Genomic DNA, 12,353 nt, shown 5'->3' with positions numbered 1-12,353 from the left:
TCACATTAGGAACATGACGTTTGAACCTCAAACATCAAGATAATGAATAGGTGTCAATTACTGTGTTCTGTGTATGCTATTGCGCCTATGTAATGACTAATGTCGTTGTAGTAAAGATTTGTACAGAACTTTTAAAATTTAAACAAATATGAAAGAGCATAGGGGTGGGAATGGGAAATCATTGATGATGGGCCTGCATATGTATGAATTGGATTAAATGAACCAAACGAATGGCCTGGCCAACCAATCCCAAGATAGAAAAAGACCCAACCATGTGTCACTGTATAAAATTGATCGGATAAAATATATTTTTAGTCCCGAGGTTTAGAATAGCGGTATTGACACTTTTTGTCTCTGAGAATTATAAAATAGTTATAATTGGTTTCTAAGATTCTTTGATCGATGATGTATTAAATTATTGACGGTAATTGATTTGGTAAAATATATTAATTTAATAATCTTTTTATGGTGGTTAGATTTTCTATCTTATTCTCTCTTCTCGTCGTCTCTCCTCCATTTCTTTACCAAACATTGTTGCTTCCCACTTAACCCTTTCGTTTTTTGTTCCCATATTCGTTCGGTTTTCTTTTTGTCAAGATACCGAAAGAGGTATCCTCTTTCACATCTGAATAAGAGAAACTTTGTGTTCTAGTCCGTGTTCCTCATCAATCGACGTTGTTGCTGAGAAGCCTAGACCACTGTTTACATATATAAATTTGGGTGAATAATACTTATTTCGACCAGGTTGATAAAGATGCAAAATACACTCATATTTTATATATTTATTTTACATCTTAATAATAAATTATGTTTAAATTTTCAAATTTAATGAATAAAATTTAATATATTTTGTGATAAGGTTGCAGATATTAAAAGAATAATCTAAAGTGTAATTTTAGAGGAAAATTCAAGTCAGAGAGAGCTCAACAAATAAAATGCAGATACAACTTATTATGGGCTCTAAATAGAGAATTATAGATTTTGAAGATATTTTGTATATAAAGAGGTAATCAATTTTCTTCCCCCATGTTTTGAAATAATAATAATAGCATAAAGGTCAAACCTAAGCTTAGTTCAATTGGTTAAAGCATAAATCACCGACTAAAAGATCGTGTATTCGAATTCCACCCCCACATATTGTTGTATTTTGTATAAAGAGCTAATAACATTCTGATAAAAATTAAATTAAAGTACAAAAATCTACTATGGTCTTATTACAAATTATATTTATCGAATTAATAATAATTAAGAGAAAATGTCATATTAAGTACCAAAATAAAATAAAATAAAATTTGTTGATTTTTCTCTAAAATAAATTTACATTTGAGAGATTGAAAGGGCGGAAAGCTAAAACGAGCAAACAAAAAAGACAATAGTAAAACGTTTAAATTATTATTGCTAGTGTTTAATCAATTTCAAGAGAATAATCGCCAACGCAAGCATAGCGTAGCGGTAATTGGCATATACCTCAAATCATAATCAGCATAACTCTTGCACAATTAATTGTATGTTACATAATCTTTTTAACTTTCCTTCATAAATTAATCGCGTATTAAATATGATCTTCTCTATATAAACCATACATTTCAATTGATAAATTCACAAAAGCAAATTAATTAAGAGATCGGGGATTCCATCCTCCACCTCACATGTTGTACTAAAAACCTAACGAATAAATTTCATCTTACTTTATCATACTCTTAATTTTCATCAATCCAATTTTGTTGACAAAAGGACGTAGCTTTTGAATCTCTTTGTCACCACGTGTTTTATAGCTCTCATTTTCTTATCCAGGGTTGATTCAAGGCCAAACCCTAAAGCGAGTTTGGAAGCACGACTAAAATTAGGATGGTGAGGCATCAGATAATAATTGAAGATCTTTAGATCAACTCCAAGCATGCATTGATGTAAGTCATCACATTCTTCCTTAATGATGTAACTTATTTAGGTTCCAATTTGTCTACGTGAATAATCAAACGAGATCTGACCAGTCAAGGTTGGCCACGTGGAATGGCTGATTGCCTCGTTGGGATGACTCGCACAAAAGGTGAAAACTCTAGTCAGTAAGTAGCTCTGACTCAATATAAAGTTAGAGATAGAATATGTGATACCTGTCCATAGAAATGGTGCCTTCTATTTATAGGTTGGAGATTCGACAGCCCTTCTGATCGACAATTATAGGTGTTGGAGGTCAGGTCCGACATGTCCCAACCTGTATGTCGGACCTAAGGATAGGTCACACTGCGAGATGGTTAACAAAATAGGAATTCGGCTAAGTGTGCCACCTCGGACAGGTTCGAGGTGGACTTGGATTTAAACGCGTACAGGTGGACGTATCCGTGAACTCCACGTGGCGTTATGATTGTCACCCCCAACACACAATTGTTGTCAAGCTATAAGTATTATTCAGCACTCATGCTGGCCTACGTTGTTTGGTTCTTTAGGATACACAATCGAAGAAAGTAAAATCCTTGAATCTTATTGTGAAATCACTATTGATACTCTTTCAACATCACTACTTCCTCCAGTGCCCCGATCTATGGAACAAAAGGTTGAGCCTAAAAGCCTCACTCCAGGAAAAGTAAAGTGAATTTTGTACTACTAAAATAACTATACGAGTTTATGGTTATTTTGAGTCATGCTAATATTTATTTCCAGAGTTTGAAGTTTTAAGAGTCAAAGATCCAGTTACACTTAGGATGATATTTCTGTTGTTCTCAAAGAATATACGTCAATCATATAAAATGTCTTCAAAATTCTGCATTTAATTTTCATCACATTACAAATTCTACTTCTGATATGAAGAAATAAATCAAAACAATCTTTCCTGTTTTCTATTGTATCTATCATTTGACCAAAAAACAACTAACAATTATAGTAATACAAGTTTCGTTAGGGCATGCTACTGATAATTTAGTATTATACATTTCTTTTTTGTAATTCATTATATAGGGTTTATATTGAATATAATTTAATATTTAGCACAATATCAATTAAGTAAATAGCCTAAATAACAATACTACAAAATATTTTCTTTTCCAAATAAAAACTACAAAATCTTAACCTATAAATTTCGGTAAACTTTTACTTGAAAGACTTTTCTATATCTATAAAGCTTCTATTTTTCTTTTCAAAATTGAAATAATGCCTACTTATCTTCTTTGGGGAAAAGATAGAATGTGAATTACCAAATATGCTACAAAGTTTAGTATTAGCAAAATGAATAGGTAGTGAAAAAAAAATCGATAATCATAAGAAAATTTTAAGAAAATAATAAAAAAATAACACACAAAATGCATTGGCTTGGCAAGCAAATGAGAAAAAGCTTAGGATCAATTAAAATACTCTTTTGGTCCCTATATTTTTAACTTAGGTTCATTTTGATCCCAATATTTTGAAAATTTTCATTTTTTCCCTTTACTTTAAAAAATGGTTTATTTTGGTCTTCGCCGTTAAGTTACCGTTAATAGAGTTTTTAAAACAAACCCTATCAAAACTTTTAAAAAAAGATAATAAAATGATTAATCTTTACCAAATCTATTTCTTTTTAAAATCGAGAAACAAATTATCTTTTTTAAAAATAATTTCTAAAATAAAAAGATTTATCTTTTTTTAAAAAATAAGGTTAAAATATTTTTTTTTTCCTTATTGATTCATTGTACTATACAAACGTTCATTTCAGTCCTTTTGAAAATGTTTCATTTTGATCCGGCCCTTGAGCTAGCCTTAATAAAATAACAAATTGATGATGTGGGATATCTTTTAAGATGGGTAAGAAATGAGGTGGTAATTTTAATGCCAAATCAGTAAAATCTATTACTCAAAAAGGGGGAAGAAATCAGCAAATCAGTAAATTCTTCACTGAAATACGACTTGGGAGGACCTTATCCATCTTGGCTGCAGCGGTGGAGGACAGAGTGAGAGTCTGAAAATAAAAACTGTGTTGAGTTTACATTTTTTATTTCAATATTTTTTATACATTTTATTTGCCTTCTTCCTCGAAGAATTCCAAAATTTTTCAAAATTATTGGTTACAAGGGATCACCCAAACATCCTGGTGCCTTAGCATCCTCACATCTGCCTTCTTAACAATGAATTACAAGGATGTCCGTAAATAACATACAGGGTAAATAAAGAAAAATTAGAAGTAGAAATTCAACCAACTACGACTGAATGACCAATATTTAACTTGCTAGACTTAATATCAACCAAAAGCGGCGGAGAGCTGCGAAAAGACAACATTGAGAACTTTGATGGTAGTGGTGGAGGAGGAGTCATGGTGGATGTATCGATAATCTTCACGACTGACCGAAAACCCTTAATCGGATAAGGCAAGCCATAGAGAAACCCTTCGGATTGCTCTAGCGGAAGCTTGAAAATTTGCTTCATCTTGATGTATACTGAAGCTGTGAGTAAACTATCGGAACCGGCAAAATGTGCAGTGCCTATACGCTTCACGTCGAGCAGCTTGGCCAATTTTTTGAGCCCTAGGTCGCCGTCAAGCAGTCCATCACAGTAGCGAGCCATATGCTTCAGATCGCTAACCGTACCTATCAAGTATGTATATAAAACATTCAATTAACCGTAATACATCAAATTAAAACTTTTGAATTGATTGATCATTTATTAGTACCTAATAGATGTTGAGCGGTGGCAGCAAATGTTGCCATGGAAATCGGTATGGATTTGATTTTGAGCAGCTTGAGAAGATAAGCGATGTCGTAGAAGCCGTGAAATGTGATCCATCTCTTGATTTGACCACTACGACATATCGGTAGAAACAAGGTAGTGAAGTCCTCTTGAGCTATTCCGTATTTCTTCAATCTGTAGAAATCAAACCCCTTGTTCTTCAGAAATGAATCGAGCGAAGAAACGTCTTCCATATCGCTAACGTGATCAAAATCTCTGAAATTAAACTCCCAAGTCATCGCTATATTTCCCTTCTGATCGGCGAGTGTGAGACCGAGTTGGAGTATGTTCAATCGGTTCACATTGAATCGGAGACAATGGTAGAATTCTTCCTCCGAGATGCCTTTCGGAGTGCACCACAGAAATCCTGTTTCATAAATCGAGTTCACGAGTGTAAAAACTTTTTTTCAGCTAAACTTAAAAAACAGTTTCAATCATCCATCTAAGCAACCGATCAATACCTGGAAACTCCGTATCGATGGCGACTACTGAAAACTCTGGAAGATACTCATTCAGCAGCTCTAACTCTTCATGGAGATTGTGAGACCAAACCTCTCGATTATGGCGGATGGATCTTGGAGCTGTTGTTGACTTTCCAACTATCTCTTTCTCCATGTTTTTCGGGGACATCATCACTCTAAATGTATTGCCATTGTGTTGATGTGGAATTTTTCTATTCATTTCACCCATAAATTCTCTTGATTTCTTCAAATTTGATTGTTCCATCACCTTGGAAGTGGCTTCTTATATATGTTGCTTCTCTTTGCACCAAAAAATTTCCACCTTCATCTTGATATCTGCTGGTTTGATTTTTGAGATGTTAGTTTGGTCTTTTACAACCTGTCTTCTTGTACTATGAAAAAAAAAACATAAAAGAAGGTCCAACTTGGCCTAATATTTTTTTTTTCCAATTTAAAAAAAATAAATTTGAATTTCAACCACATCACCGCGAAGATATAATTATTTAAGAATTTTTATCTTTTCCAATAATTAGTTAAAAACAATATTTTATATTTTTACTTTGTTTTTCCTACCTTAATCATCATCTACACGGACTTAAGGTATAGGGAAATGGAATATTCAAATATTATAGCATTATGGAAATTTTTTCATACTTTAAGAATAATCTGGGCACATTAAATAAAATAATATATTATTTAATAATGTTTCAAAATGTGGATTCAATGATGTTAGTAGAAATTTTGTAGGCATGTCTCGAATTTTGAATACCTCTTTCTTTTCCATATAAAAAATATTAATAATATTATCTATTTATTTTAGTTTAGAATTACAAACGTAATTTTTACAATATAAGATAATTAATTAAATATTTAAAATATTATTGAATTTTTTATTTAGGAATTCATCTTTGATTAATATAGTTTTATATAGATGTTTCTGGATAATATTAAAAAGAAGAATGAAATTCTCTTCAAAAAACTTTAAAATTTTTCATTATTAATATTTTTTAAAAATATAAGTGAGAAACATTTCAATATCTTATTTTCTTGACTTTTCGTCTTTTTTTTTTCATTTTCTTGTATAATGAAAATATTTCAATTTTTTTCTTAAAATTTGCCATAAAAATTTTTCGATTAAGTAATCTATAATTTTCAATACCAACTTTTACTGTTAAACTCGTCTCGCAGGAAACTAGTGGGAAACACATGCATGTGATATTTTTAGTTTTATTTTAGTATATAGGAAATGAAGTTTGATAAAATTAATTAAATGTCATGATTAATCCATCTAAATTAAATTGATATATCTATTCTCAATAAATAAATTTGATTTATCATTATCAGCAAAATAACAAATATATGTTTTAAATTTATGCATTTAAATGGATTTACATTCTCTTTCATTAACGTTATTGGAGTGGATTAAATGACCCTGCAAAATATTAATTATTTTTCTTCCTTTAATATTTTTAAAGAAAAATAAAAAATAATAAAAAAGCACATTTATTCATATAGATATTTCTGGACAATATTAAAAAAAATGTTTATTGAGGATTTCATTTTGAAATTCTCTAGAAAAAGAAACCCTAAAATTTTCAATTGTTAGTATTTTTCAAGTTCTCTTATTTTTTTTCACTTTTTTTCTTTTTTTTTATAATGAAAATATTTACATTTTTCTTAAAATTCACCATATAAATATTTTTTATTAAGTAATATATATTATATACCAAATTTTACTGTTTTCCAATACCAAAACACTTCATAACTTACTATTTTCCACAAAAAACAAGATATGAAAAAGTGTTCAAAACAACCTTTAAAACTGGGTAGAAACCTCTAATTTTCATGTAAAAATCAAAACAATAAGCCATAGTTTAAGAGGATATTAATGGGTAAACTTTTTATGGTCCAAAATAACCCAAAAACAGTTTCATAAACAAAAATATTCCAACTAAAAAAATTATAGAAAATTTGTAGGGCAAAAAAATTTCAAAATCTTTTCTTTGAAAAAGAAGTAAAACAAAGAACTCAATACTTTATCCAATAAACTGAATTGAAAGATGATTAAAGAATTAAAGAAAAGAAAACTTACTGTTGTTTTTTTAAAGCAAGTACCAGAGAAACAGAAAACCGTCGAAGAAAAATATTAATCTAAAATTATGGTTTAGAAGTTTTTATAACAAACCCTACCAAAACCTTTTAAGAAAAGGTAATACAAAAAGATTCTTTAACAAATATCTTTTTTTTTTCTTTTTTAATTTAGAAACAAATGATCCTTTTTTAAAAATGATTTCTGAAAAAAAAGCTTTATCTTTAAAAAAAAACAAGGTTAAAAATAATTTTTTGTCCCTATACTTTTAATTTTGATTTATTTTGATCCTATATTTTAAAAATGTTCATTTTAATCCTTCTATTTTTAAAAATTTAAAAGTTCATTTTGGACCCTATCCTTAAACTACCGTTAATAAAATCGCTGATTGATGATGTGGCATACTTTTAAAAACGGTAAGAAATGAGGTGGTAATTTTAGTGCCAAATCAGTAAAATCTATTACTCAAAAAGTAAAAGAAGAAAAAAAATCAGCGGTGGAGGACAAGTGAAAGTCTGAAAGTAAAAACTGTGTTGAATTCACATTTTTTCGTTTCAATTTTTTTATTCATTTTCTTTGCCTTCGAATTCCCAAAATTTTCCGCTGAAGAGTTCTTTTTGTTTTACGTTTACCTTCGAAAATAATAATAATAAAAAGCGATCCAAAATCATTTTCGTCACTAGTTTGGGACGATAAATTTATTTCGTCGCTGAAAAAGCGACGAAAATAATTTTGTTGCTAATTAATGTCGCTGAAGACATTTTTTGTTGTGGCGTTAGATTTGTTTCGAAGATAAAAAAAAAAGCGAACTTGATAAAGAAATTGTGAACAAATTGAACAAACACAATTCTGGTCCTTTCTTTCTCATTTTTCGGATCTGATTGGAACAATGGAGAAGCACGAAGACTTTGGCGATTCATAATGAATATCCATCCTTGCAGCTTTCCAGATTTTGTATTGAACGCATGGCGTAGCTAGGGTAACTCACTCTTTCCTTCCTTAGTCAAAGGCTGCTGCAGAGGTTGATAGGCAGCAATAAGTCAATCTGTGCGCCAGGCCTTTTGACTTACGTACCAAACCCCTCTACCTGTGGAATTGGTGTCTAAACCATTTCGAAATCCTAGGTAGAAAATCGGTCCACTGGAAGGCTCTGCACCTGAGCCTCGTTAGACTCAGTGGAAGTGTAAGGTGTAAGTAAAGAGAATAGAAGAAGAGATTCAGTCGCCCACTTGGTTTTCTTTCCTGCAGAGCGGCATACCGAAAAAAGATCAAGAAAAAAAGGCGAGGAGAAGATAGGCAGGGGAAGATGGAAAAGAAGAGCAGAAGAGAAATTGAGACGGAGGGACAGAAGATGGCATTATTGGTGGCAAGGATGATGTTGTTTAGTGCAATATTATGATGCTAACCAAAATGGGGTGCCTCAACTTCAACTCTATTCTGATGGTGGTGGCGATGCAGTGCTTGAAAAAGTTGAAGTTATTGTAGCAGAAAACAACTTGAAGAATGGTAACCCAAGAAAAATGCTGAAATCCAGATCCCCAAGTAGCGACATTCCAGATTGTATTGGTACAGTCTGCTTTTTCGGCGGTTGCTATTCTCCATGTGTTTGTGCTTTTCTTGAGTGTGTAATTGCTTAGGAAAAGGAAAGTGCTTTCATTTCTTAATTATGTATGCATTGCCTCCCATTTCGTGCTTAATATCTTCATTATTATTATTATCAATTTCTACGAAACTCCATCAGTATAAATAAGGGACGATCAAGACTTTATAATATAAGTCGGCTATTTCTTTCATTGCCAATTAGTTTTAAGATGGAACCAATGAATATTAATATGATATCAAAGCGCAACAAGCTCAAACGAGAACATCCGGTAAAACAATGAGATCTAGCCAAGATTGATATGGAACCCATCTCAAAATTAATTTGCAATGAGAGGAGTAACTCGTGTTGATCCTTAGCATGTCCCTTCAAGATCGTGACTCTTTTAACTCATCGATTTTGGCCGAATCCTATTTTTGAACCGGATGCTCGTTTGAACTTTTGAGCTCTAATACCATATTAATATTCATGAGGTTTCATTTCCAAACCAATTGACAATGATGTAAGTAGTCCACTTATATTATAAACACTTGTTAGGTCATTTCTCTTTTCAATGTGAGATTCTTAACATGCCCCCGGCCTCAAGATGGTGCCTCTTTGGGTTCACCAATCTTGGTCTGATCCTATTTTAGACCGAATGCTCGTTTGAGCTTTTGAGTTCTAATATCATATCAATATTCTTGGAGTTCCATCTCAAAATCAATTGGCTAAGAGAGGAGTAGCTCACTTACATCCATACCAAAAACTCTCACACTCAAACAAACCCTTAAAGAAATGTGTCAAAATTCATCCAATCTCATCATTTTAAATCCCACTTGCTTATCCAAATTAGCCATTTAAAAAGAAATGTGTAAACTATCTCTCCATTATGTAGTACGACTATCATAACAGGAAGCTATACAATTCCAAGCAAACTATGACACTAAATCAAGAACCAACTAATAAATGCTAAATATAATAGTTATACAAGCTAATAATTAAATTTAAAATATGATACAACATACAACCAAACACATAAAATACAATAAGTTTCAATATAATTTTATATCATTAAATAAATCATTCCTCCCTAGTTAGAAGGGACATCTTGTGTGTTTGTCATTGATAATCAATTTATGATAAAATCTATAAATGATATTAGTTTATCCCCAATATAGTGTATTAGTGATAGACATATATCACAATGATATAGTCTTATTATTAACAGAAGTTTATCAATGGCACAGTCTATCACATCTAAACCTAAGATAGTCAAATTAGTGATAAACGTCTGTCAATGATATAATTTATAATTGATAGATATTTACACATAATCTACTAATGACAGACGTCTTAGACACCTATCACTAATATAGTCTATTAGTGATAAACGTATATCATTAGTAGACTGATAGACGTTCCAAAGCTATTTTAGTATTTTTTATGAGTGACAAATGTTATTAGGCTGCACTTTATTGTTATTATTTTTTATTGTTGATATATTTGTAAATCTAGAATGTTGTTGCTATATTTAGCATTAACTGGGATTTGTATTTTACTATATATGCCTGTGCCTTTTTTCATTGGGTTAACTGGATTTGAATGAAAGTGTTTGGGAGATCGAGAGGATGCTCTTGTACTTTTATTTTAGTTTGTGAAATGCTTTGAGTTTATGACATATGGAATTTTGAATGTTTAGTTTGAGTTCATGACATCTGGAGTGAGTTAGAAGGAAAGTTTGTTAATTGTTAATGGATGGGGTGAGTTAACTTTTAATGTCTAATTTGAGTTCAAGACATGTCTCTGGAGTGAGCTAGATATTTTTATGACTTTTAAATTAATTTTGAGAAATAGATAAATTATTTTGCTAATATAAGTTTATTTGTTATTTGTTTTTTCAGGTTCGTTCGATTTCTCTATGGAAAGATTTTAGTTTATTTGTTATTTGTTTTTTCAGGTTCGTTCGATTTCTCTATGGAAAGATTTTGGAAACTTGATCAAATTTTATGAACAAATTTTATGAGATAAGATTGTTTGGAATATGTTTAAGTTTGGGACTTTTTAGAGTAGGTTGTTAAATTTAATTTGTACTTTTTGTAAAATAAATGTTCATAATTTTTAAATGAAATTCAATTCTTAGTGATAGGTGTTATTGAGAAACAGTACTGGATGATAGGTGTTATTAGGTGTTATTAGATGTTATTGAGAAAGTAATAAAGATTCAGGAAAAAGAGAAAAAAAAAAGAAAAAAAAAAGAGTGGGGACGAAATCACCACCTTCGACTGGTTTCGTCGTCGGAGGTACGTGCGGCGACGAAACTCGTTTTCATCGCCAGGTCCACCTTCAGCGACGAAACTCGTTTTCATTGCCAGGGCACCTTCGACAACGAGAGGAAAGTTCGTCGCCGAAGGTACGTTCATAGCAAATTTTTTCTACCAATAGGAAGTAGCACGTTCATAACTCCTGTTAATCAATTTTTTGGTTCATATGGTTGTGATAACCACCATTCATTTGAATACTGTCCATCTAATCCTACATCTTTTTATTTCCAAGGTTTGAAGTTCAAGATTCAAGATCTACTTACACTTAGGATGATATTTCTGTTGTTCTCAAAGAATATACGTCAATCATATAAAATGTCTTCAAAATTCTGCATTTAATTTTCATCACATTACAAATTCTACTTCTGATATGAAGAAATAAAACAAAACAATCTTTCCTGTTTTCTATTGTATCTATCATTTGACCAAAAAACAACAAGAAGTTTCGTTAAGGGCATGCTATTGCTAAGTTAGTATTATACATTTCTTGTAATTCATTATATAAAATTTATATTAGAATATAATTTAATATTTAGCAAAATATCAATTAACTAAGTAGCCTAAATAATAATAATACATTTTTTTTCCAAGTAGAAACTACAAAATCTTAACCTATAAGTTTGGGTTAACTTTTACATGAAAGACTTTTCTATATCAATAAAGATCTTATTTTTCTTTTCAAAATTGAAATAATGCCTACTTATCTTCTCTGGGGAAAAGATAGAATTTTAATTACCAAATATGCTACAAAGTTTAGTAATACCAAAATGAATAGGTAGTGAAAAAAAAAATCGATAATCATAAGAAAATTTCAAGAAAATAATAAAAAAATTAACAAACAAAATATCTTGGCTTGGCAAGAAAATAAGTAATAGATGGTTAAAATACTCTTTTGATCCATATACTTTGAAAATGTTCATCTTGAAAAAATAATTTATTTTAATCTTTACCGTTAAGTTACTGTTAATAAAGTTTTTAAAACAAATCCTACCAAAAACTTTTAAGAAAAAGGTCATACAATAAGATTGATCTTTTACAAATCTTTTTCTTTTTTAAAATCTAGAAACAAATTATCTTTTTTAAAAATAATTTCTAAAACAAAAAAAGTTTATCTTTTAGAGAAAAGAAAGTTAAAATACTTTCATGGTTCCGATGCTTTTTAAGTCTGGTTCATTTTGGTCCATGTAGGTTCATTTTAGTCCTTCTATTTTTAA

General features: G+C 30.6%; 1 protein-coding gene across 1 annotated transcript; it reads right to left on the bottom strand.

Moving 5' to 3' along the window:
* Positions 1-4,155: 4,155 nt before the first annotated feature.
* Positions 4,156-4,928, bottom strand: LOC148212024 (putative CCR4-associated factor 1 homolog 7). Its single transcript, XM_088122995.1, has 2 exons — positions 4,634-4,928; positions 4,156-4,550 (listed from the first exon to the last, which is right to left on the bottom strand). The coding sequence occupies exons 1-2, from the start codon at positions 4,926-4,928 to the stop codon at positions 4,156-4,158; spliced, it is 690 nt and encodes a 229-aa protein (XP_087979121.1).
* Positions 4,929-12,353: the final 7,425 nt, after the last annotated feature.

The sequence above is a fragment of the Momordica charantia genome (genome assembly GCF_013281855.1).
Source record: "Momordica charantia cultivar OHB3-1 chromosome 4 unlocalized genomic scaffold, Mcharantia_2.0 BLBB01000004.1, whole genome shotgun sequence".
NCBI lineage: Eukaryota > Viridiplantae > Streptophyta > Magnoliopsida > Cucurbitales > Cucurbitaceae > Momordica > Momordica charantia.
This window is presented reverse-complemented; position numbering and strand designations above follow the sequence as displayed.

Bases quoted from the DNA above. Each gene is read 5' to 3' on its own strand.
- LOC148212024 (XM_088122995.1), bottom strand. From the start codon at position 4,928: ATGACTTGGGAGTTTAATTTCAGAGATTTTGATCACGTTAGCGATATG. The intron at 4,551-4,633 runs GTACTAATAAAT...CATACTTGATAG, and splicing joins CACCGCTCAACATCTATTAG to GTACGGTTAGCGATCTGAAG.